We start from the raw sequence: 24,849 nt of genomic DNA, 5'->3' as shown, positions 1-24,849 counted from the left end.
AACTAAAATAAATAAATCTTTAAAGAAAGAAAGGAAGGAAGAGAGAAAGAGAGAAAGAAAGAAAGAAAAAAAGAGCATTGTTATGTAGTAGACATTAGAAATCTGTGGTTGTGACAAATTGTTTTTTAATCTTCTTTGGGGGAAGATAAATAACACTTTAAGTAGGTCAGTCATGTCAGGGTTGATGTATAGGATTGTAAAATGCATGTGGGGAAGAGTAATTTCAAATAAAACTTAATTTGAAAAAAGGAAAAAAAGAAATAGCATTGTTCTTAGACTCCAGCAAAAGAGGCCCTCTGTGGCTAGCCTCAGGACACAACACCCCCATCAGGGAGGACACATCTGTGCAGTCCAGAAGCTGCCTGTATGTCTCCCTCACCCTGGCCTTGGAGCTATAGAGTGTTTCCAGGACCTGTGCATGTCAATAGCAGCCTGTCACCTAGAGCATGCATACTCCTGAGGCTGCAGGAGCTCAGAGAAGTGATGCTTCAGTGCCCGGAACCCAGGTTGGAGTATTCACAGTTCACGCACATGAGGGCCTTTGTGGCTGCATGACCCAGTCCTGGATAGAAAGAGAAGGGGGGGACATTGCAAGTTGACAGCTGGGCCCTCTGTCCCCATGCTGCACATTCCAGCACAGAGCTCTGGGGAGGATCTTAGGATGCTGAAATTGAACTTGTTCTTTGAAGAGTTATATTTACCAAGACAGTAGGATAACTATTTTTTTATACAACAATTCCTGCCTTGTGGTGTATGTGATGGGGGTATGAGAATTCAGCCCAGGGACCTGAACAATCTAGGCAAGCACTGCCCACTGTACTACATCCCCAGACTCTTTCAAGACTGTGTCCCTATCTTGTTTAGGCTGGCCTTGAATTCACTGTGTAGCCCAGGATATCTCGAAACTTGAGACCCTCCTATCTCAGCAACAAATATTAGGAGCAGGACTTTAAGTGAGAGAAAAGTCATGTATTCCACCCGTGCAGCAAAAATTGAGTTCTCACCAAACGCTTGACAATCCTCAGGTGGTCTCACAGTCACTGGGTCATTCTGTCTGTCCAGCTTCCTGACTGCTAAACAGTGTTCCTTTATTGGGAGTCAAAATCTTGTCTTCCTAGTTGGAAAACAACGTTTGATAGTGGAACATGAGAAGATTTATCCTGCAGAGCTAGGAAATGTAAAAGCTACTGCAGAATAAGTCTTAACATGTTCTTCCACTATCAAATGTTGTTTCACCAGATATGTGACCTCGGGCTGGTTTCTTAATCGTTCTGAACTTCAGTGTCCCTTTCTGTAACATGAAAACGATTAGTGGTTAGTGACGAGTCACTACAATAGATAATTTTAATTCATTCGAGATTGTAGTTCTATTAATTGTGTGCACATGTGTGTTTTGCCTACACAGATGTGTCTGTGCACCGCGTGCAAACGTGATGTATGTGGAGGCCAAATCCCCTGGAACTAGAGTTACAGATAGTTGTGAGCCACTATATGGGCTCTGGACTCCTGGGTCCTCTGCAAGAGTGGCCATTATTCTTAACCACTGAGCCACCTGCAGTGGTTTGAATATGCTTAGCCCAGGGAATGGCATTATTAGGCAGTGTGGCCTTGTTGGAGTAGGTGTGGCTTCGTTGGAGGAAGTGTGTCATTGTGTGGGTGGGCTTGGAGACCTTCCTCCTGGCTGTCTGGAACCTAGTCTTCTCCTGTCTGCCTGTGGATGAAGATCTAGAACTCTCAGCTCCTCTAGCCCCACATCTGCATGGACGCTGTCATGCTCCTACCTTGATGATAATGGACTGAACCTCTGAACCTGTAGGGCAGCCCCAATTAAATGTTGTCCTTTATAAGAGTTGCCTTGGTCATGGTGTCTGTTCACAGCAGTAAAATCCTAAGACACTACTCTTCCAGCCTCCAGTTTTAATTCTTGATGTCTTAAGAAGAAGGCTACTCTCTGAAATAAGAAGCATATTCAATACCCATTAAGAGGGATCTGATTATTTCTGTTACTTAGTTTCTTTCACTTTTCTCATAACAGAAAGCTGGCATCAGAGAGAGGAAAGCCAGAACCATGTGATTTTCAGACAATTGACCTGTTTTCTGTATTAACAAAATGAATAAAATGAAACTGCCGATCATCTTCATCAACCACAGAGCTCAAATTAAAACAACCCAGAGCTAGTGGCTTACCTTTTCAACTGGAAACTGAGGCAGGAGAGTTATACTAAGTAGGAGGACAGCCTGTCTTCATTGTGAGTCCCTGTTTCAAAATACAAAACAAGCAAAATATCCCCTACTTAAAACTTATCCATGCGTTCATCCTGTAATGCATGCACAAGGGTCCTTGCTGGATCACATACGGAATATGAAACGGACCTCCACTCTTGTCCTTGGGAAACCCACACTCTACTGCATAAATGAAAGGCAATTTATTAAAAATACATTGTGAAGGAGGGTCAACTGGCTCCTGGAGAAACACAGAAGAAACGACACTTCAGAGATGAAGATGGTGGGAAAAAGAATCCCCATGAAATATCACAAGGAAGGAAAGGAAAAGAAAGGCAGGAGGTCCATAGGTTGATGGATTATAAATGCAGAACAAAATGAACCCCTCTTCCAAATGATAGGTTTTAGATATTTGTGGTGGTTTGAATGAGAATGGCCTCGTAGGCTCACACATTTGAATGTGTAGTCACCTGAAGTGGAACTGGTTAAGAAGGATTAGAAGGACTAGGAGAGGTGGCCTTCTCTCTCTCTCTCTCTCTCTCTCTCTCTCTCTCTCTCTCTCTCTCTCTCTCTCTCTCCCCCTTGGATCAGAAGATAGAGCTTCCAACTACTTCTCCAGCACCATACCTGCTTGTCAGCCACCCCCCCAACCCGATAATGAACTGAACCTAAGCAAGCAAACTTCAAAATTAAATGCTTTTTTCTCCAAGTTGCTTTGGCAATGGTGTCTCCTCACAGCAATAGAGACAGTATTTAACAAGGCTCAGTAGTCTGTCCTCATCCTTTCTACAACAGCTTCTCTTGGGCAGGGCCCTCCCTATACTGCCATGTTTTGTTCACCGGATTGGCTGTGAGTGTTGGTAGGTCCTCCCTGGGTATTGTCCGTTCTCTGTAAACTGCCATTATCAGCCATGTAACTCATGTATAGTCAACACATTGTTTTTTAAAGAAGATACCATGCTTGTACCATGCTTGCTAGTAGGGCATACTAAAGAAGTAGAGAAAAAAGAGTCATGAGTTTGAGACCAGCCTAGATGATAACTGTAGAATAATAACATGGGTTATGAAACTGATGACCTGAATTTCATCCCTGGGCCCCACATAGTGGAAGGAGAGATCCGACTCCCACATATTATCCTTTGACTTCCATACTTGGGCTGTAGCATAAGCATGTGCACACATAAAAACATGCATGCATGCACACACACATGCATGTGTGTGTGCATGCATACACACATACATACACACAAACTGAATATAATAAAATTCTAAGGGTCTATGAGTTATTTTACAAGACAGAAGGTTTATGATCCATCTGCATAATGATGTGTAAGCTTGTCTCATGGATGCAAAGTATGAGACAAGAGCATGGGACCTAGAAACAAGATACTATGTGTTTTTGCACAGTCTGTGGTCTGCTGGCTTAATGCTAATTAGGGCACTATGAAACCCCAGGTCTTGACAAGTCTCAAGGCGTCTTGGTGAGACAGGACTGGGACTAGCTCAAACTTCATAGCTCTAAAGTGTTCAAAGGTCTTGGAATTGGCTTTGATGGAACTGGGTGCTTTCCTATGCTTGTAAATTAAAATGAAATCAAACTGAGCTGAGAGTGAGTTCCTTAGAAAGAAACCTGAACCCAGCCACAGGCATGGAGATACTGGTACTGTGTTAATGGTGCCCTGGGCATCCAGTCAGTCTGCGGAGCACTGCCACACACTAGGTAGATATCGTCAGCCCTAATTGCCTAACTTAACAGAGGTATTCCTCCTCATAGGTGAGTATCAGACATAATTTATGTGATTAACCATGGGGCATCATTAGAGGACCATCTACGAATAGAAACAGCCAAGATCTTGAAGGAGAGCTAAAAAGGGAGCCCAGCATGAGTTTCTTGAAGCTTCATTCACAGTGTCCACAGCCAGTACTGCCTGGCAGGACTTGGCAAGAACCCAGGCTAGCCTTGCCCTTATTCTCCTGAGAAACCTCTGCTCAGTGCTCAGTTCCGAGCTGTGTCTTTGTTGTGAACTTAGGGAATTAAAATGGAAATGTCACCCGATTTCTAACATCGAGGGAGGTTCAGACAGCAGTCCTTACACTCCATCTCCAAAGAAGCCTTTGAAATAAGGGTGGGCTGGTTTGTGCCAGTCAGACCAGCATATATTTTTTTATGTGTGCCATATCTGTGCTTACCACATCTCTGGGATGTCCTGCCTCTACCTGCCTTTGCCTCCAGAGAGCTGAGATTAAAGGTATGCGCCACCACACCATGATGTAATTAAAATTCTTTGTTGAAATTTTTGGAAAATTCCCAGAGGAAGTAATTAATATATTTTTAATTAAAACTATACATTTATATTCGAAAATTAAATTTAGAGATGTCTCCCAGGCCCTGTCTCTGTACATCTGTAATAACCACAACAATGTAGGAAGTAGAGGCAAGAGTATTAAGGGTTCAAGTTCAGGGCTGGAGAGATAGCTCAGTGGTTAAGAGCACTGGTTGCTCTTCCAGAGGTCCTGAGTTCAATTCCCAGCAACCATATTGTGGCTCACAACCATCTGTAATGGGTTCTGTATGCCCTCTTCTGATGTGTCTGAAGAGAGTGACAGTGTACTCATAGACATAAACAAAATGTTTAAAAAGATGACCAGGTGATTAGTCTTGGGGAAAAAAAGTTCAAAATCAAGCCAGGTAGTGTTGGCAGCACAGGCCTTTACTCCCAACACTTGGAGTCAGAGGTAGTCAGATCTCTGACCTCTGAGTTTGAGGTCAGTCTGATCTACAGAGCTAAGGCACAGAGAAACCCTGTCTCAAAACAAACAACAAACAAAAAGCAACACAAGCTATCGAGCAAGTTCAAAACCAGCCTGAGCCAGAAGAACCTGTCTAAAAGAAGTCCTGTCAAGTAGTTGACCCACACCACCTTGTTTTGGGTAAATGTACTCTGTGATATTTGTGAAACTGCGCTTCTAACGAGACGTTTCTGAGGCACACGCCCTTCTTACATGGTGTGTGTACAAACACCCCCGATGCCCTTGTGCATGTCCCTCTAGGTGTGCACATCTGTGAAGAACAGGCTCCTTAAAAATGGAACTGCCGGGGTCAAATTCGATGGAGCTTCCTATTTTACTAGCAAATTCTGCTCAATTTGTTCTGCCTGTTCGTCCTCCCGTCTCTGGGACTAATGGAGCCTTCTTGCAAGCACAGCACTCAGAACTCAGAGGCTGGTTGCAGAGACCTTGGCCAATGGGAGCATTCAGATCTCCTGCCAAACCTGTCTACTTTGTACCTTCACACACACACACACACACACACACACACACACACACACACACACACACGCACACGCACACATACACACACACAATTTGGCTTGGTTATACTTGTGGTAATGACCTTCTGCCTTGGGCACTTATAATTAATCCTAGTTTATTCTTTAACCCCTAGCTATAAGTCCCTTCACAGGCGTCGTTCTCCTTCATCTTTATTAATTATTGTCCTTATGCGGTGGTTTTCTTTGCATGCCCTCCTCTCTACCCATCATCTTATTCACTGGTCCTTCACTTTGCTACACGCTGAGGATATACACAGACTCAAAGTTCAGGAAGTTTGTAAACACTAGCCCACCATATATCTTTTTACCCTTACATAAATTATTAGTATCTTTCTGTCTTTGAGAGTTGCTAGTAATTAATTTTCTTTAAAAAGATAGTCCTTTTTTTTTTTTTTTTTTTTTTTTTTGGTTCTTTTTTTTCCGGAGCTGGGGACCCAACCCAGGGCCTTGCACTTCCTAGGTAAGCGCTCTCCCACTGAGCTAAATCCCCAGCCCGGGATAGTCCTTCTTTATAATTAAAACCTGCAAAGAGAAACAGAGTCCGGAGGGCCCGGTCTAATTAATTTAACTAAGTACTATCATCTAAATAGTGGATCAGAACTGTCAGGTCCCAAAGAAACCTGGGACATGTTTCTCTGAAAACCCTTGGCTCCTCCCAGCATGTGTCACCCTGCCCTGTAACCTAAACCTATCCAGCCCAGAGGCTGAGCTTCCCTTCCCTTCCCCCAGTTTCTTCTTTGCCTATATAACCCAGCCATTTTGATCACACCCCTCTTGGTCTCTTGGTCCATGGCTCCTCCCTTGGTCTGCTTGCCAGGTCTCTCTAAGACCCTTGAGCACTGCTTAACTGCTGGAATGTTTAAAGGGCTACAAGCCCTTAAAGCAACCAAATAGTAAGGTACCCGCTGGCTTGCCTGTTCCCCTAAATCCACACAGTTCAGAAGATGGCTGAACTAGTTGAGGAGAAAACAGAAAAGGAGAAAGGTCAGCATGGTTGTGGCTCAGGGTTTGTCTGTCTTCCGTCCTTTGAAAAGGCCAGCTCTCCCCAGCTCCGAAAAAAAGAACCAAAAAAAAAAAAAAAAAAAAAAAAAGAAAAGGCCAGCTCCTTCTTGGTGTGCTTGTCTCTGTTCCGTCTATCTCTGCTCAGATCTTTGTTACTGCTTTATTTCCACCAACTGATCTTCAGTTTAATTTGTTCTTGCCTTCCAGTCCCTTGAGACACATAAATGGCTTATCTGATATCTTTCTTTTACAGTTTACTTAGTTTGTGTGTATGAGTGTGTCTTGGCAACATACATGTCTTTGCATTGTGTGTGTGTGTGTGTGTGTGTGTGTGTGTGTGTGTGTGTGGTGTGGTGTGTACATGCCATTCCCAAGAGACCAGAAAATGGTGTTGAATCCCCTAGAACTAGAAGCACGGGTGACTGTGAGTCACCACATATGTGTCCAGGACCAGAACCCATGTCCTCTGCAAGTGCAGTAAATGCTCTGAACCACTGAGCCATCTTTCCAGCCTGTTGTCTTCCTATCTTTGTGGATGATTGTTTTGCCTACATGTGTATATGTGCACCTATGTATGCGTATGCATGGCTGCGAGTCACTAAGTGGGTACTGGGAGTTGAACCTCAGTCCTCTGCAAAAACAGTAAGGGCTTTAACCACGGAGTCATCTAGCTAGCCCCTGATGTCGTCCTACCTTTCTGATGGGGCCATCGACTGCTATGAGCATCCCTCTTCAACATGCTTGTGCTACATTTGATACACTTCAATGTAATGTCGCCATCTTCACTGGTCTCAGAAATCTTAAATTTTGTTCCTGCATTTCTTCCTTGATCCATCATGGTTATTTTTTTTTTCAAATAAATTCTTTTCCATGTTTTGGTATCACTAGTTTTATTGTATGATGACACGAGAAGGTATTTAATAGAATTGTAACTTTTACAACTTGCTGGGACTTGTTCCGTGGTCTGTGATATCATTTATCATGGAGAATGTTCCGTGGGCTGATGACAAAATATATTTTTGGTGGTGGTTGGATGGAATGTTCTATGGATATCTGTTAGGGTCATGCCCAAGTTACAGAGACCCCAAAACCACCGAGGAGCCAATTCCGATGCAATCTCATAAGGGTCTTTATAACGAGCTTACGAGCAAGGTCTTTCCCCATGCCTGGTGCAGCGGGTCAGAATGAGAGCCCCGAGTCTAGTGGTACAGAGGATTTATTGTGGTTACAACAAGCTTGGGGAATTTCCATATGGGTTAGCAAGTTAATATCTTAAAAACTGCATTCCTGGTGTAGTCCTCAGGAACCACACATGGGGCAAAACCACCTGACAACAGGATAGTCAGGTCACCTGCTCTCTGCAGGGTGTCTCAGGTTATCTCTTTGTACCTTGGTCCTGCTATTGTAGCCTGGCTGTTGCTGGGGGAGGGGAGAGGTGGACTTTGTGATTTTCTTCCTGGAATTGGAGATTAGCCCCTGGACTCCCACGGAACGGGGCTTCTTCAAAAACAGAGTTGGTTGGGCTTTACGTTGACATCGGTACATTGCCTCTGCTGTTCTTTGTCCATTTCCTGTCTCAGTGCTCCGCCCACTGCTAAAAAGTGAGATGGCCAAGGCCTGTGATAGTTAATTTAGATTGGACTAGTTAACCAACTCATTAATAAAGCATAATTTTGGATGTGACTTCAAAGTGTCTCCAGAGAGGAAGAAGGGAGGAAGAAAGGCCCACACTGAGTGCAGGTAGCACCATTGTGATTGGGGAAACTGAGACTCCCTGTTTTGCAGAGGAATTTCTTAGTCTCATTGATTTTAAAAGTACTATAGGGCTGGAGAGATGGTGGCTAAAAGCAGCTGCTGCTCTTGCAGAAGAAGGGAGGAAGAAAGGCCCACACTGAGTGCAGGTAGCACCATTGTGATTGGGGAAACTGAGACTCCCTGTTTTGCAGAGGAATTTCTTAGTCTCATTGATTTTAAAAGTACTATAGGGCTGGAGAGATGGTGGCTAAAAGCAGCTGCTGCTCTTGCAGAGGACCCAGGTTCAATTCCCAGCACACACATGGTAGCTCAAAACCATCCATGAGAGAAGTGTGCTGTTTGGCAAGGAAAGGAGTGTGGGTAACTAAAGTTGCAGATAAGGCGGGTACGGAAGCAACTGTTACTATTAAACAGATTAGAGCCAGGGCTGGAAGATGGCTCCACTGGTAACTTAAGTGCTTTGCAAATGTGAGAACCAGCTGAGAGGGTTTGATGGCCCAGCTCCAGCCCACAAGAGGCAGAGGGAAAAAAAACCTGGGGAATAAGCTGACTTGCCAGACCAATGGAAATGGAGAGCTCTGGGTTTGTGAGAGACTTTGCCTCAATATGTAAGGTGCACAACAATGGAAGGAGATTCCCAGTGTCCACCTCAGGCATATATATATATATGCTTACACTTAAGAGATGTCCTGAGATGAGGGAGATGGCTCAGAGTGCTGTGCTTGAGGACATGACACCAGTGTAAATGCAGCCATGATGGCCTGCCTGTAATCCCAACACTTAGGAAGTAGAGGAGGGGACTCGGAGGAATGCAGCCAGACCAGCCAAACTGACACACTCTGGGTTCAAGTTAGAGACCCAATCTCAAAAAAAGAGGTGGAAGCAACTGAGGAAGACTCCTGATGTCAGTCTCTGGCCTCCACTCACATACACAATCTTATATGCACACATGCACGCACAGAAATAAAAATAGTACAGCTTTGCGTTTCAGAAGTGACTTTGAACTTTTAAACAGGGTCAAAACTGTCAAAAGCCTTTGAGAACATTTAAAGGTAGATGAAGTGAATTTGCTTATGAGATGAAAACGAGACTTTAGGGGCCCAGGATTTAAAACTGTGTGTTTGGGTGACAAGCGGTGGAGTTATAATGGTTAACCTTCACTGTCAACTTGACTATATTTAGAATCATCATGGATCCTGCCTCCTGTTCTTTTTCCTGTAGTGTTGAAATTGCCCCCATGGTGGATTGTGCCTGAACGGCTCAGTCACAAGGACCTGCATGGTCGTAAGGCACACCAAGGCTAAGGTGACATGATGGAGGCCCCCGTTTATGTCATGGCTTCGACTCTTCTTGATGATTTGCAGACGTTGCTTTCCAACCGCACACATCTCTGGGAGTCTGCAGTTACCTGGGGCAAAAGGGACTCTTCAGATCCTCATCTGAGAGTCAGGGCTTGGCAATGGTCATAGTCATAGTAACAGGTCCTTGGGTGTCATCCCCCACCCCACCCCAACCCCTACATCCATACCCCCACCCTGCTGCTGCCTCACTCTCCCAAGCCCGGGCCTGAGGCTTGCTATCCCAGACAGTTTACAAGGAAACAGCAGTCCCTCTCCTCCAGCTGCTAACCTGCTGTGTCAGTTTCACCAGTTAATAAATGACTGGAGAAGGCTTAATTGCATCGGAAGAAATTGACATCAGCTGGTGCTTAGCCCCTACTCAATTAACTTGCGTTCCTAACCCGGTGGAGCAGGGGCAGGGGCCATTAATCACATGCTTTGGTACCAGCTACAGCCTGCATTTCATAGCTTTAGTCACCCAGGAAGTGAGTGAAGTGAGCCTTTGGGATCGCTGATGGTAAGGGGTCCCTTAGAGAGAGCAGAGATCTCCAGTCTAATGGAGAGTGGCTTTTAGTGTCCTTCCCCTTCTATGTGCCTCTGGCTCTTCTGAATTCCCACCTCAGGACTGCTGGTGTCCTTGGCCCCAAGGACACAGAACCCTGAACCAGTCTCGATGTAGGTACCAGACGATGCCACCAATTCAGCAAGGTCACCCCTCCTACATGCTTCCCACCTCACTCCTGCTGCCTCCAGACTGAAACCTCCCTTCATTCCTGTAGCACTTCCTCAAGGGCCGGATGGCAAGATGCAAGCCTGGTATAATAGGATTCCAGGTGCCACCCACTAAGGGTGTGGCTCTGGGAGGTTTGGGGGTCTCTGTTTCCTAACCTGTGACTTGGTTGATTGTAACTACTGATCTGCTTCAAGAAAGTACACTCCAGGGGGCACCCCAGCTCCTGGAGAAACTTGTATAGCCCTTCTGGAAGGGCAGACAGCAGAACAGAGTTAGGACGCTCCATCCTCAATGCCTCTGCAGGTGTATCTGTCTCTCCCCTGCTGTGTGGTTAAGGAAGTTACTCATCCTCTCTGGACTTGGCTTCTTCCTGTTAAATAGGAAGAAGAAGAAGAGGGGCCAGCTCTCTTAAGAGTCTTTGCATGTCCATGAATTGTTTTTCTAAACTGAAAATCATGGGAGCAGGTAAATACAGAAAGATGGAGGGGTGGTGTGGACAGAAGAGGGACCGCTGCAGCCACTTCTGCCTGAGCAGATCCAAACCAGAGGCAAAAGCCATACCACGAGACGAGGGTGCTAGTTATTACTCATGGCTGGCTCTACAGTCTGTAAAAACACAAGCCACAGCCTTTTGGACTAAGTTAAAAAAGCATCTGGATTGGGCTAAGGCATGATTTGTGGGGATTGTTGGGATATTTATTTTGTTTAGAGGAGAGCTGGAGAGATTTCCCCACTGACTATACTGTAAAAGGGGTCTCAGTGCACACACTTGATTCTTTAGAGGTTTGAAAGGTTGTAGATGGGTTCCTGTCTCCACAGCCTCTTGCCCCAAGCCCTCTTCCCCAGTGCTCTGCTCCTGCACTGGACGGAGCTAAAAGAAGGAAATGAGGGAGAGATGGGACTGAGAGGATGATCGTCTCAGAACTGAAGACCTAGCTTGTCTGACCAGCCAACCTTCATCTCCCAGTAACCTTCCCCACTCCTGTCTTCTCTAGCAGGGACCGATGACACCCTTGCCATGATGCATCCCCCGCTGCTTTCTGCTCATGTTCAGCCTGCATGAGCGTGCCACTGCTGCTCCAGCTGTTTCCTGTAAGTATAAGGCACAGGCCAAAGCCTTCCTCCCAGAAGAAGGTGGGTGCTGAGGGCTGCCGCAACAGTCAGGGACTCAGGGAACAGACTCTCAGGATTCCAAGTGGACACGTTTTCCTCTTTGCTGACACTTGTCCTTCAGGTTGGCCACCACTGAGTTGTTCTGCCCAGGTCTGAGAGGAGCTGGGTGGGAACACAGAGACTTTATTCTCCTTCTCATGAAGCTACCCAAGAGGCAGCGGGCCCACAGCACTAGCTCTGAGATTCCGGCTCAGATACCTGCTACCCTGTGACTTTAGATAGATCTCTGAGAAGTCTGGCCTCTCCATCTGTGTTGTGAGATTTTATTTTATTTTATTTTATTTTTTGGAAAGGTGCAAGAAGGTATATTATTTTTTGCTATGAAACAAATGCTAGATGCCCTATGTCTGAAATTAGAAACAAAAAAACAAACCAACAAACTTGTATGAAAGATGCATGTGGGATCTCACTTTCCCCTCACAATCATTTGCTTTTGTGTGTGTGTGTGTGTGTGTGTGTGTGTGTGTGTGTGTGTGTGTGTGTGTACGTGTGCGCACTCGCGCAAGTGTGTGAGTTTTCCAAGGCCAAAAGGTGAATCTCCAAGATGGGGTGGCTGTGTAAGGCACAACTGGGCTCAAACACAAGCCATCAGGCAGCTGTTTCCAGCACATTTTAAGCCACTAAGCCATTAAGTCCTAAAGCTGACAGAGGGGAGGCCAGGGTCTGGTCAGGGAGGGAGGCACTGTTCTTACAAGGCTTTCCAATAAGCCCTTGTCTTCCAAAAATCCCAGCAGGGTGGACTAAGGCTTTTGAGGCCAGTGTGATAACTTCACAGCTAACATACCAGCCTTGAGGTTCTCATGCAGGAGGATTCCTACATGTCTGAGGCCAGGCTGGGCTACATAGAAAGCTCCAGGCCAGCCTGAGCTAGGAATTGGGATCTTGTCGCATGGGGGGAGGGTCTCGAAGGGGAAAAAAAGGAAGATAGGAAGGAGACTGGAAGGGAAGAGAAGGAAAGAAAAAAGGAAGAAAAAAAAAAAGCCTTGGCAGTATGTATGGAAGGAAGGGAGCCATTTGCTGACCTTGTAATGGCGTCATATAATTTCTCTACAGCATGAGAATCATCTCCTCCCCCCACCTACCAATCAGATGCTTCAGGAACCTCCAGCAACAAGGCTTACCACACATCTGGGCAAAGCCAAATCCATCTTCAATAGGAATGCTCAATTTGGCAGGCGGAATTAAAAGTTGCAGCTTGCTGTCCCCTAGTGGTCAGTTAAAATCATAACTGTCAGCCTGTGACATGTTACTCGGAACCAATTACCCAACTTTTATTAGGCGCATGATACCTGATGTGTATAGTGTTTGGAGTAGCAGGTATGGGAAACAATACAAGACAGTTTACAACAACTGGGGTAGCCTACTCCCACACATATTGTATCAACCGGAAGTGCGTCCCCGTAATTCTCAATTGTTAATTGCTGTGCCGCCAGGATATGTAAATGTTTGTCACTTCCTTACATGCCCCAAAAGAGGATTCTCTGAGATTATCATGTTAGAAAGTTGTGGTGGGGGAGGTCACAGAAGGTCATGTTGCCCTTAATCTGGCAAAAGGCGACTCTGAGATTTGGACTGGTCATAGTCCTGCTGCTGACTGCTCAGAATGGATAAACTGGAGCCGCTCCTATGTGCTAGTAGACTTTTTTCTAGGAGAAAGGAATGCGACTTTTGACAATGAGCTTGCTTCAGGAGCTGAGGCAGAGGGGCAGAAGCAGAGCCAGGGCAGGTCGGGGGTCTGGTACATAGGTCTGCCCTAGCAAACAGGCTAACAGCCTTATACTATACTATACTATACTATACTATACTATACATATATATACTATACTATATATACTATACTATATATATACTGTACTATATATACTACACTATATATACTATACAATATATATTCTATACTATATATACTATACTATATATACTACACTATACTATATATTCTATACTATATACTACACTATACATACATTATACTATACTATTTCTTTGTTATGAATCTCAAGCATGACCCCCAAAGCTCCCGCAATATGCAACTTAATAGAAGCCTCAAGGTATTTTTGCATCAAAGGAGAAATGGCTCAGCAATTATGAGCGCTCGCTGTTTTGTTCCCCCTCCCACTCCCCAGAGGACCCAGATTCAACTCCCACGTGGTAACTGACAGCCATCTGTAACTCCAATTCCAGGGGATCTAAAACCCTATTCTAGTTTCCTCAGGTACTGGGTACACATGTGCTGCACATCCATACACACAGGCAAAACACTCGCATGCATAAAATAAAAATAAAGATATATATTTTAAGTTGGCTAGTACCCTCCAGATAAGACTTGAGAAGCAGCATATGGAAAGGTATTGCATAGAACTGAGGCAAGGACTCAGGAATGGGGCAGCCAAGAAAGGCTGCTTGGTGCTTTGAAGGATGTGTAAGATTTGAGAAAGATGACTGTGCCACCAAAGCCCCTCAGGACTTCCCTCACCTCCAAAGGAATCAAATCCCAGCCCCTCTTCTGTTCTAAAGTCCTGAGTCTTTGGGGGCTTTTCTACTGCCCTCTTTGTACCTGAATAACTGCAGGGAATTTCTGGATTGCCCTGGCTTGCTCTGGTCCATGCGTATCCTCATGCCTGCTCTCTCATCCGCCCTCCTGACAAATCCTCCCGATCTCCCACGTGGTCTCTCTATCTTTTTTCCTTCCTTCTTTCTCCCTGGGACCCCTGGCTGGGATCCAAAGTCCAACCCTCCTATTTCCTCTTCACAGCTAACTGGCTGATCAGCTCTTTACTGACCAAAGGACGCTAGAGAAGAATGTTTACAAAAACGCTGAACGAAACCAAAGTCCGCCTGTACTTGACTCTCTGTGGGGATAGACATCATTTGAACAATACAAGGATAATCTTTACCCACTGCTCATCAACCTCACTCCAACAAACCATGTTTGCTTCATGCCTACCCATTCTGTGATGTATTTAGTTCTCAGGGCCTTGTTTCACCAGCCATCCCCCCTCCCTGTTCCTCCTCTTCCCCCCTTCCCCCACTCCTGTGTTTTTCAACCCCCTGGACTGTTTCACTCTATCAGCACCACCTCCTCTCAGCTTACAGGATTCCTCTCAGACCTTGTAGGAGGCATCCTCCTCAGTAATCAGTAACCCTTCCTTCTGGCCCTGCACCCCTGGTCTATGGTAGGTATCATAGGTGTCTGAGTCTCTTCCCATCACTAAAGTCTAAATTTCCTAAGAGCCAGGACTACCATTTAGGGTAGGAGCTTCAGCTGAGGGAATAAGTTAGATGGTGGTGAGCATTTGGGAAAGTTGGGGAGGGTAGCACTTCGTAGCTGTGTCCGGATAAGTTATCCTTTACTCTTTTGGAGGTGATAGGAAGTCCTGAGGGTTTTGCTGGTACGTGATCATGTTTCTCCATGTATTCAAATCTTACACATCCTTTCTTGCTGCCCCATTCCTGAGCTCTTGCCAAGTTCAGGGTCCTATTGCAAAGCCTTCCTATATTCTACTCTTCCAGTCTTATTTTGGCAGAAGCTAGTCAACTTAAAAATATGTATCTATTTTCAGGCAGTGCCAGACAGATGCTGGAGTCACGGGCAGGCACACGAAGGGCTGATGAAAGGCCCAAAGACAGTGGAAGGAACGGGGCTCACACACAAACCCAGGAAGGTTAGAAAGGAAGCCAGTACACCACCAGTTCAGCCTGAACTGGCCCAGGGGACAGAAGACCAAAGAAGATCAAAAGAATCTGCAATACTTCTGACAGAACAGTTTGCCACACCCAATACTCTGATCAAACTAGTGTGCGAATAAATCACCAGAGACCGTTATACACACACACACACACACACACACACACACACACACACACACACACACACACTGTAGCTGTCTTCAGACACACCAGAAGAAGGCATCTGATCTCATTACAGATGGTTGTGAGCCACCATGTAGTTACTGGGAATTGAACTTAGGACCTTTAGAAGAGCAGTTAGTGCTCTTAACCACTGAACCATCTCTCCAGCCCGAGACTGTTTTAAAATACACATTTCTACTCCTTAGCGATGGTGAACAGGGGATGCCTTCCTGCTAGCCCAGGCCTACACTGCGGGCCCACAGTCAAGTTGGTAGCAGGGAGGCTGCCTGGTACCTCTAAATGAAGTAGAAGCTGTAAAAGGAATTAAAATTCTAACTATCCTGTATTAAAGACACACAATTCAGGCAAGCCTAGATTGGGCAGATTTGGAGGTTATTCTAACTCATATCCCAGCCATATGTCCCTTGTTACTTACTGTTCCTCCTGGCTACATGCTCATGGTCCATTTCCTCCTAACTGCCTCCTCCCATCTCCTCTCTCCTTCATCTTTCCTCTTTGGCCTCTCTCTATCTGCCTATATCTATCTTCTGCCCAGTCACAGGCTTTAGCCTTTTATTGGCAAATTAACTTGGGGAGGAAGGTTACATAGCATCATTTGGTGTACTCAAGGATCTCCTCGTGGGGAGGGCAACCAGATCTTGGGGGCCAGTATTTAGCATTTGAATACATGGCAGCACCAAACCAACCCCAACAAGAAGCAGGCTTTCTGGGAGCACCTGGTGGGCAAGTGGTACCTTTGAATGAAGGAATAGGTACCCCTTCGTCCAGGTGACCACACAGGATTCATGGCTTGATAAGCAGAGTGCCCTCGGCAAGCCCAGTTGTAGTGGAATCATGACAGACTGACAACTTAGAGGTGGGCATCCATCTGTAGATCAAAATAATGCCTTTATCCTGTGTGTGTTGAGTTTGAGATAACAGCGGGCATCCAAGTGCTGTGTTGGGAGTAACGTTCTCTTCCCAATATCTCTGTCTCTTTTGTTGTCTTACAGGTCATAGCTCCCGTCACTGAATGTAAGTCCTTGAAATCCTCCCTCCATCCTCAAGCCATCAAGCCCCCACTGTCCTGCAGGAGTGTGGGTGGGGTCCCCATATGCCTGGGAAGCTCAGAAACCACCTCTCACTGGCCTGCCAAAGGCCCAAATGGCCTTACCCAGAACTTGCCTCTGTCCTATTCATTTGGTTTCAAGAACCAAGGTCAGTTCTTTCTGACGGCTGCCTGCCAGCTCCCTCTGAGCTCATGCCCCTAAAGTTTCAGTAGCCAGTGATATTTGTGCCCAAGAGAGAAGTGATATAGAGCCTGGCTTTGGGGGCAGCCAGGTTAGGTGCAATTCCAGGCAAACATGTCAAAGCCTCAGGGCAGTGCCTCATACATAGAACATGAGTAGCTATCTCAAGAGGTTAAGGGGTTGGGGATTTAGCTCAGTGGTAGAGCGCTTGCCTAGCAAATGCAAGGCCCTGGGTTCGGTCCCCAGCTCCGAAAAAAAGAAAAAAAAAAAAAGAGGTTAATGGGAGGAGTCCTGCAGCATTGTGGGAAACAGGGAATACTTAGCATAACTCCTAAGCAGGCCAAGCCCTTCTCGTATTCTGTCTTGGAGCCACGGGAGCAGGAAGCCAAGAAGGAGGTGAAGATGGGGCAGGAGCAGTAAGGCTTGTTTTGCAGGCATAAGGACCTGGGTTCAGTCTCCAAAGAGAACCTGAGTTTGCTCCCTAGAACTCACATCTGAAAAGAGCCAGATGGGATGATGGGTATTTGTAATCCTAGGATGACAGAGTCCAAAACAGGCAAATTTTGGGGGTTCCTTGGCCATCTAACCTAGTCTCCTTGGCAAGTTCTGGGCTAGTAAGAGGGTTTTGTCTAAAAATGAAAAAAAAAAAAAAAAGATTGGGTGGTGGTTGCATGTCTGGCAGAGGCAGGTGGCAGAGGCTAGCCTGGGCTACAGAGCCAGTTCCAGGACAGCGAGATGACTTGGAGAAACCCTGTTTCAAAATAAAACGAAACAAAACAAAACAAAAACAACAACAACAACAACAACAACAATAATAATAATAATATGATGGTGATAATAATAGCCTCTAAGGAGCAATACCCAAGGTTGTCTTTTGGCCTTTACATGTTCACCCACATATACACAGACATGCATATATAATAATAATAATAATAATAATAATAATAATAATAATAATAATAATAATAATGGAGGAGGAGGCAAAGAGAAACCAAATGGCACAAGGAGAAATGGAGCAGTCAGCGCTCTCCTGTCTTTTCCCTCCAGCAGCCGAGGCTCCCACCCCTCTCTGGGTTAAGCGTAGCAAGTCCTCTGCCTTCAGGACACCAATGCGGGCCTGGGTCCACTCAGCTCCTGTCCTGCTGTCCACTGCTGTGCAGAGAATGTGGATCAACTACTCCTCACTTACCGGCATACATCTTTGCAGAGTTTGATGGGGCGCCGGGCGGATGACAGCGGGAACAGTTGTGATCACTGGCGGAATCCTAGCTACAGTGATCCTCCTCTGTATCATTGCTGTCCTGTGCTACTGTAGGCTCCAGGTCAGTACCATGGGCCTACGGTCAGAGGCTGGGGGGACTGGCACCAGCAAACCACTTATGTATGATGGGGGCAGAATACTGGAGGCCCACTTTGGAGACAATAATATCCAAAGCCATAAAATATGAAGTATAAGTGAAGGAGGCTGAAAATTGAGCGTGTTCAGAATGAAGCTGTTCGCCCGCCATCACACACACACACACACACACACACACACACACACACACACACACACACACACGTTTTCTGTACCCCACAGAGGCACCAGAGTATGTCCTGGAAAGATTCAGGACTCTCACATTCACCTCTGAGATGGTTACTGTCTTAGATAGGGCCTTATTGCTGTGAACAGACACCATGACCAATGCAAGCCTTATAAAGGACAGCATTTAATTGGGGCTGGCTTACAGGTTCAGAGGTTCAGTCCATTATCATCAAGGCAGGAGCATGGCAGCATCCAGGCAGGCATGGTGCAGGAGGAGCTGAGGTCTTCATCTTCACCCAGGAAGCCAGGAACAGACTGAGCATCCTCAGCCAGCTAGGAGGAGGGTCTCCAAGCCCACCCCCACAGTGACACACTTCTTACAACAAGGCCACACCTTCTAATAGAGCCACTCCCTGGGCCAAGCATAAGCAAACCATCACAGTGGCATTAGTAGGAAGGTCACCAACCACCTGGGAGACTGGAAACTGCCTTAGCAGCCTCTGACCCTGGCCTTGCATTCCTATATGTGCTTCCCTCTCTGCTCCACACTGGGAAAAAGGGAGAAGGGCTGGCCTGGTAAAGCTGGGAGTAAATGCTTGTCGGATGACGGAGGGTCTCTAGTACTAGAGTATATCTCCCTTCCCCAACAAAGTGGCTGCCATGAGGTCCCCAGTGAAAGGTGGAGGAGGGTTGTTCCTGCGTACACTAGTGATGGGGGCTAGACCGCCTCTTAAGCGTCCTTTCTTCTTCCCCCCAGTATTACTGCTGCAAGAAGGGCACAGATGATGAGGAAGCTGAGGAGGAAGAGGAAGCGGAGGAACATGACCTTTCCCTCCATCCCCGAGCCCCCACCTGCAATGCCTGCAGCTCCCAAGTCCTGGACGGCAGAGGCAGCCTGGCACCTCTCACCAGCGAGTCCTGCAGCCAGCCGTGTGGGGTGGCCAGCCACTGTACCACTTGCTCCCCTTACCGCACCCCCTTTTACATACGGACAGCTGACATGGTGCCCAACGGGGGTGGAGGCGAGAGGCTCTCCTTTGCCCCTACATACTACAAAGAGGGGGGAACCCCATCCCTCAAATTGGCAGCACCCCAGAGTTACCCGGTGACCTGGCCAAGTTCTGGGCATGAGGCCTTCACTAATCCAAGGGCTATTAGTACAGATGTATAACCCTTTCACCCTGATCTGCACACACCCAACACGGCTGTCCCAGCAGGAGCAACGGAGTGGGGGAGGGGCCCTTCCAATAGCTCCCCTCCCCCAGGAGTCATTTCGGTTTCTCCGGCTTCCCTAGCAGAGATACTATAGGATGTGAACTATTAAATGCTTGAGGACCAGGGCTGGACCTGTCTCCAGCCCTGTGGCCCAGAGGTGGGGACCTGATAAGTCTGCAGTGTCACCCAATTCTCTCTGGGGATATTCTCTCTGACAGTAAAGCTCTATATGACCCCTTCCAATAAGCCCAAACCCTTTGCTTTGATGGGCTGTGTAAAGATACACCAGGGAAAGTTAAGCAAGGGTTAGGGAGGCTTCCAGAGACCTTGGGAGATGAGGTGGGCAGACCTAGAAGAAATGGACACATAGGGAACTGTGAGGACTAGACATTCCAGAATTTGAGAGGAGAGAGAAAAAGGCATTAAGGGAGCCCCTCGGGGTTTGCTTGCTGGAATGCACCCGTGGGCTAGTTTATACTCTGTCTTTTACTTGGGTTGCCTGTTCCCACAGGAACATTGAGTTCTGGAAACACCATGTCTGCTATCTAGTCCCTCCTTGTGAAACGCATCAAACTGATGCTAAGTGCCACAGCACATGACTGTTTATGGGGACTATAGCAAAAAGAGTCTATATAACCTGTCTCCCCTTCAAGTCCTTTGTTACGCCCCCTACTAGAGTAACTTTCCCAGATTTTACTCACTATAGTTCTAGAAGCCCAGTGAACAGATAAATCTCATTGGTTGTCCCCATCCCTCCATACTTAGCCACATATGTCAACTCCATCCCCTGAGGGTGTGGGGACGCCCATTCCTGGGGTGGGGCTGAGTTCCCTGTCATATTATCACCACCAACTGCCATATGGCTTTGCCTCCTTCAGGAGCTGCAGAGCAGAAAGGTCCAGGGTAACCAACACATAAGACAATCTGACCCTCTAGCAGCTGGACCCAATGGCATTTAAAGTGGCCAGTCTCCATGGCAACCAGGAGGAGGGACCTGAGGCAATGCTGAAACAGTTAAGTTCCCACACACCTGCATAAGCTCCCCCAGAGGCTATCGCATCCATCTGTGATGTGACATAATGAACGGGACCATTTTATCCCATCAGGAGATGTGGCCTTCTCACCTGAGATCTGGGGGTCTCCTGAAGGTTGGCTGTGTCTTAATAATTAGATTTTAAGCTTGCTTGCCCTCCTTTGGCCCCTTACTTCCCAGACTCATGGCGATGAGCCATTTTGCTGTCTTACTCTAGTCTCAAGTCCCAACACCTACGACTTATATCTAGCAGTGGCCTTATGGGTTTTTGTTGTTTGTTTGTTTCGTTTTGCTTAGTTTAGTTGTTTTGTTTTAGTATGACTATAAGTTCTCCAGTTACTCTGTGGTTCAAGGGTCACTGTTCTAAGGGTGTTAATTAATGCCTGCACATTCCAGAGTCACACGACGATATGGAGGGTGGGCTGGGAGATGGGCTGGTTGTTCTGAAATCTGGTTGGCTGGTCGGTTGGTTGATCTGACAAAGAGCAGGGTGCACCTCACATCTCCAACTGTAAATAATGAACTCGGGGTTAAGGACCCACTCTCCGCTCATGTTCTGTCCATTCCTTAGCCCTGGGAGAGTCAGGTGTCTAAACTGAGACATCCATTTTTTTTCTCCAGAAAAGCAAAGCTTGCCTCGATGGACTCTGAATGTCCCTTAACAGTCCACAAATCCAAGACTTCTTAGACCTGCTCGCCAGCCTTTTCTCTTGCCTTCATCCTGGCAGGGCTGGTTGGACTCTCCAGCTGCCTGATCCTGGGTACAGGGACATTTGTCGTGGGCTAGAAACCACAACAGGTGTGCTGGGAGGAAGCCCAAGCAATTAGAAGACAAAATCAAATCGATTGCTGGTGAAGGGCAAGCAAGTCGGGGCTAGGCTGTAGGTCAGTTGATAGAGCTCTCGCCAGGTCTGCACAAAGCCCAGGGCTCAGTCTCCAAGCTGCATTAAACCCAGCATGGCAGGCACACCTCTTAATACTCGGGAGGTAGAGGGAGGAAGGTAGGAACTGCTCAAGGTCAACCTTGGTTACATAGTTAGTTCAAGGTCAGCCTGGGCTACCTGAGACCCTGGTCTCAACAAGAACAACAAAACATTTGTTCAACCCCCTACTGAGCAACCTCAAAACGCCGGCTCTGTCTCCGGAAGCCACAGCAGGAGGACTAATGGTCTCCATCTCCCTGTGCAGAGGGGGATGGCTCTGCAGCCCCAGGGCACCCAGTCCCACCATCTGCCCGTCCTGGGCCACGTGCAACCCCTTGACTTGCTCCTGGGTCTGGCAGCTCTCCCCACCTCCTCACCACCAGCCCAGTGCCTTGCTCTCCTGTGGTCCCACAGCTTCACCCTAGAAAACAAGGTCGTCATACCAATGCCTTTGGGTAAACCAAGAGAACCCAGCCAAATGTAAGCCACTTTTATACTAGGGGCTCTGGGTATAAAGCACTCTTTGCCTTTGTGTCTCCTATAGGTTTCTCAGCTTAAGCCACAAGTCAAAATCTGGATCCCAAGTGTCAAAGGGGAGGGGGAACACACACTTCCCTTCAGCCCATGTTGTTCAAGGTGCAGGCTCCACCCTAGGTTACAGGTCACCTGCCCCCTCACTCTTCACTGTAGCATCATGAGCTCCATCCTGGGGGAAGAGAAGGTTCACCCAACTCGCTATTCTGTCCTGTTAGCTCTCGAGTCTGTGCTATGAGACACAATTTGTGCACTCTTCAAACTGAACCCTAAACAGGAAGAGAAGGAATCAGGGACCCGGGGATTAGCCAATCCTCTCCAGCACCTTTGTCCACATCACTCCACTTCTCCTGCTGCAGATTTCTTGTCTTGTACCTTTGATAACTTGGAACACAACCAAGTGACTGTCAAAATAAAGGAGGAATTTTACGTAGAAACCCCAGAGGGCCTTCCGTTCTTTATCCAGGGAGGGTTAACTGCATGGTTTTACTCATCTGAACACCCCAAACATCCAAAATCTATTCACGTCCTCTCCTCTTCTGCTCACACATTAACAAAGCTCTCACTTTATTGCAAGGCAAACCTCTGCGGGGTCAGCCCTCACAACCTGGGAGCGCTTCCTGTGTCTTGGGGAAAGGGGGTTTAAGTGTGTTAGCAATAAGTTCCGGGTCGTAGAGAAAGATAGCACGAGGGGGCTGGAGAGATGGCTCAGCAGTTAAGAGCACTGACTGTTCTTCCAGAGGTCCTGAGTTCAAATCCCAGCAACCACATGGTGGTTCACAGCCATCTGTAATGGGATCTGATGCCCTCTTCTGGTGTGTCTGAAGGCAGCTACAGTGTACTCATAAATAAATAAATCTTTATTTAAAAAAAAAAAAAGATAGCACCATTCCAACTGAAGTGCTTGGGCAAGCAAACCTAACTTATCACTGATCAGAACTTTACTACTCTGAAGAACGAACTCACCCAGACAGGAAGCTCATTTGGTTTCTGTTCTCAGTCAAGGGGCGACCTTATCCCCAATACTTGGGGTCCTCACAGAACTAATCCATTGGCTTCTCTGAGAAGAATCAGTGCACAGGAACTGTAGGAACAAGAGAGAAGGGCTCACAGCTCCAAGGGAGAAAGGGGCCCACTCATGGCTCAGGGTCATTGTATTTCCAGGAAACAGCAGGGCCTTTGCGTAAACAAATATTTAACTGGGTGGAAAAGCTATTAAAATGTTTGCATAAAAGTCTTACTTGGTAGGAGAGATTTAAAAAAAAAGATGTGATTTTTTTTTTTTATTTTAATCCAAGACACAAGTTCCACAGTACTTATTTGGTAGTTCTTACAGGTGCCCTGCCCGGGACGGGACGGTGAATTCGCTGGGCGGTGGGGGAGGCAGTACAGACTTCGGCCCCATCCTCCTCACTTTCCAGGAATGCAGTTTCTCCTCCTCTCTACCTTTGAGTCAACTCATTGTTTCTCAGAAGACTTAACCGTGTTAGACAATCAGTCTCGCGTTGTATGGGAAGGGAAAGAAGGGAGACAGTTGTACAGAGACTACAAAGACAAGAAAGCTGGAACCGAAGCTAGAGAGCAGAGAACTGGCTTTGACTGTGAAGGGAGATTCAGCAGAGTGTGGGAGTACTGTGCCTTTAGTCGCAGCACTCCGGAGGCCTGGGCAGGCAGATCTCTGAATTCAACGGTAACCTCATCTATTGAGCAAGTTCCGGGACAGCCAGACCTACTCAGAGGAACCAGGTCTCTAAAATCCAGAAAAACAACAAAAGGTCAGGGCTGCAGTCATCGTGTGTGCATGAGTGTTACACAAGAGTATGAAAGAGAACCTCTCCCTACCTCAGGGCTATGACTACAGCTGAGTGGGCTGCAGCTGGTGGCCAGGACAATCCTGTTGTTGAGACCTCTGGCCCTGCCAAGGCCCCTTCTGTTGTATCAACGGAAGTGCGCAGCTTTGCCTTGGGGAGCCCCGGCCTCTGTTCTGCTAGTGTGATTCACCTCTGAGAACCAACGAGCCTGAAGCACATCTTTGTGGCCCTATACCCCCATCACTCTGGGGGTGCTCTAAAAGATCGGACTGCCCTTCACGAGTCCGTTTTTGTCTCAGGCCCGTAGTGGGGCAAGCATCTGAGCTCAGCCCTTTTCCATGATAGTCTGACCTTTTCCGGCCTCAGGCCATGGCTCGGTCCAGACCTAAGTGGGAAGAAGGAAGTGGGAGAAAGAGGCACCGCCCTGCACCGCAGGTGGGAGGACCGGATGAGAAGGCAAGGCCGCTCTGGAAGCTAGATAGCAGAGAACTGGCTTTGTCTGTGAAGGGAAGAAGCCAGGGATACAGCGGGGAGTGGGAGTAAGAATCTTTGGTCCCAGCACTCTTGAGGCCTAGGCAGGCAGATCTCTGAGTTCAAAGGTAGCCTCTTGTCTATTGAGCAAGTTCTCGGACAGCCAGAGCTACTCAGGGGAAACAGGTCTCTAAAGTCCAGAAAAACAACAAAAGTCAGGGATGGAGTCCCTCCAACTAGGGAGAACAGTACCTTATGCAGGCTCTGTGCTCCATTTCTGAGGCAACAGAAGACAGAAAGGAGACCTATCTGACCTCAGCAGATGGTGTCTGTTTCAAACAGTGGGGCATGGGGGAGCAGACACTGCAGGAAAGGGGCATCTACCCAAGGGATGGAGATATTTGGGGTTTCTAAGGGAAGTCTGGGGACTGGGACGTTAAATGCAAGCCTGCAGTTTCTCCTCTCCTGGAGTTGTTTGTCCAGACAAGTCTGTTTTATCTTTAGAAACTGACTTGCCCGGGCTATGGCTATCTGGATGCAGGTCATAGTGGGAGACTTAGTTGGCAAAGGGAGTGGGGGGGGGGGGGGGACAGGGGATTTCAGCAAGCCTTAGGCTCAAAGGCTAAGGAGATGGGAGAGGTCCTCAGTCAGGGCCTGGCAGAGTTTATTCAAGGTTT

The 24,849-nt window shown here is 47.1% G+C and overlaps 1 protein-coding gene across 10 annotated transcripts in view; it reads left to right on the top strand.

The window, feature by feature from the left end:
- Fam163a (family with sequence similarity 163, member A) overlaps positions 1–22,327 on the top strand; it is a 78,282-nt gene extending 55,955 nt beyond the window's left edge. For 2 of the 10 annotated variants that reach the window (XM_008769670.4, XM_063272541.1), the window contains 4 exons: positions 11,381–11,477; positions 16,424–16,445; positions 17,711–17,982; positions 18,943–22,327. In XM_008769670.4, coding sequence (XP_008767892.1) covers positions 17,890–17,982; positions 18,943–19,356 — 507 coding nt within the window. In that variant the 5' untranslated portion in view covers positions 11,381–11,477; positions 16,424–16,445; positions 17,711–17,889 and the 3' untranslated portion in view covers positions 19,357–22,327. Of the gene's footprint in view, positions 1–11,380; positions 11,478–16,423; positions 16,446–17,707; positions 17,983–18,942 lie in introns of all 10 variants that reach the window. The other 8 variants (XM_008769668.4, XM_063272540.1, XM_039090967.2 and 5 more) reach the window with 7 other exon arrangements.
- The last annotated feature ends 2,522 nt before the right edge of the window (positions 22,328–24,849 follow it).

The sequence above is a fragment of the Rattus norvegicus genome, chromosome 13 (genome assembly GCF_036323735.1).
Source record: "Rattus norvegicus strain BN/NHsdMcwi chromosome 13, GRCr8, whole genome shotgun sequence".
Classification (NCBI taxonomy): Eukaryota; Metazoa; Chordata; class Mammalia; order Rodentia; family Muridae; genus Rattus; species Rattus norvegicus.
Note: the sequence above shows the minus strand (reverse complement) of the source record. Positions and strands in the feature narration are given on the sequence as shown.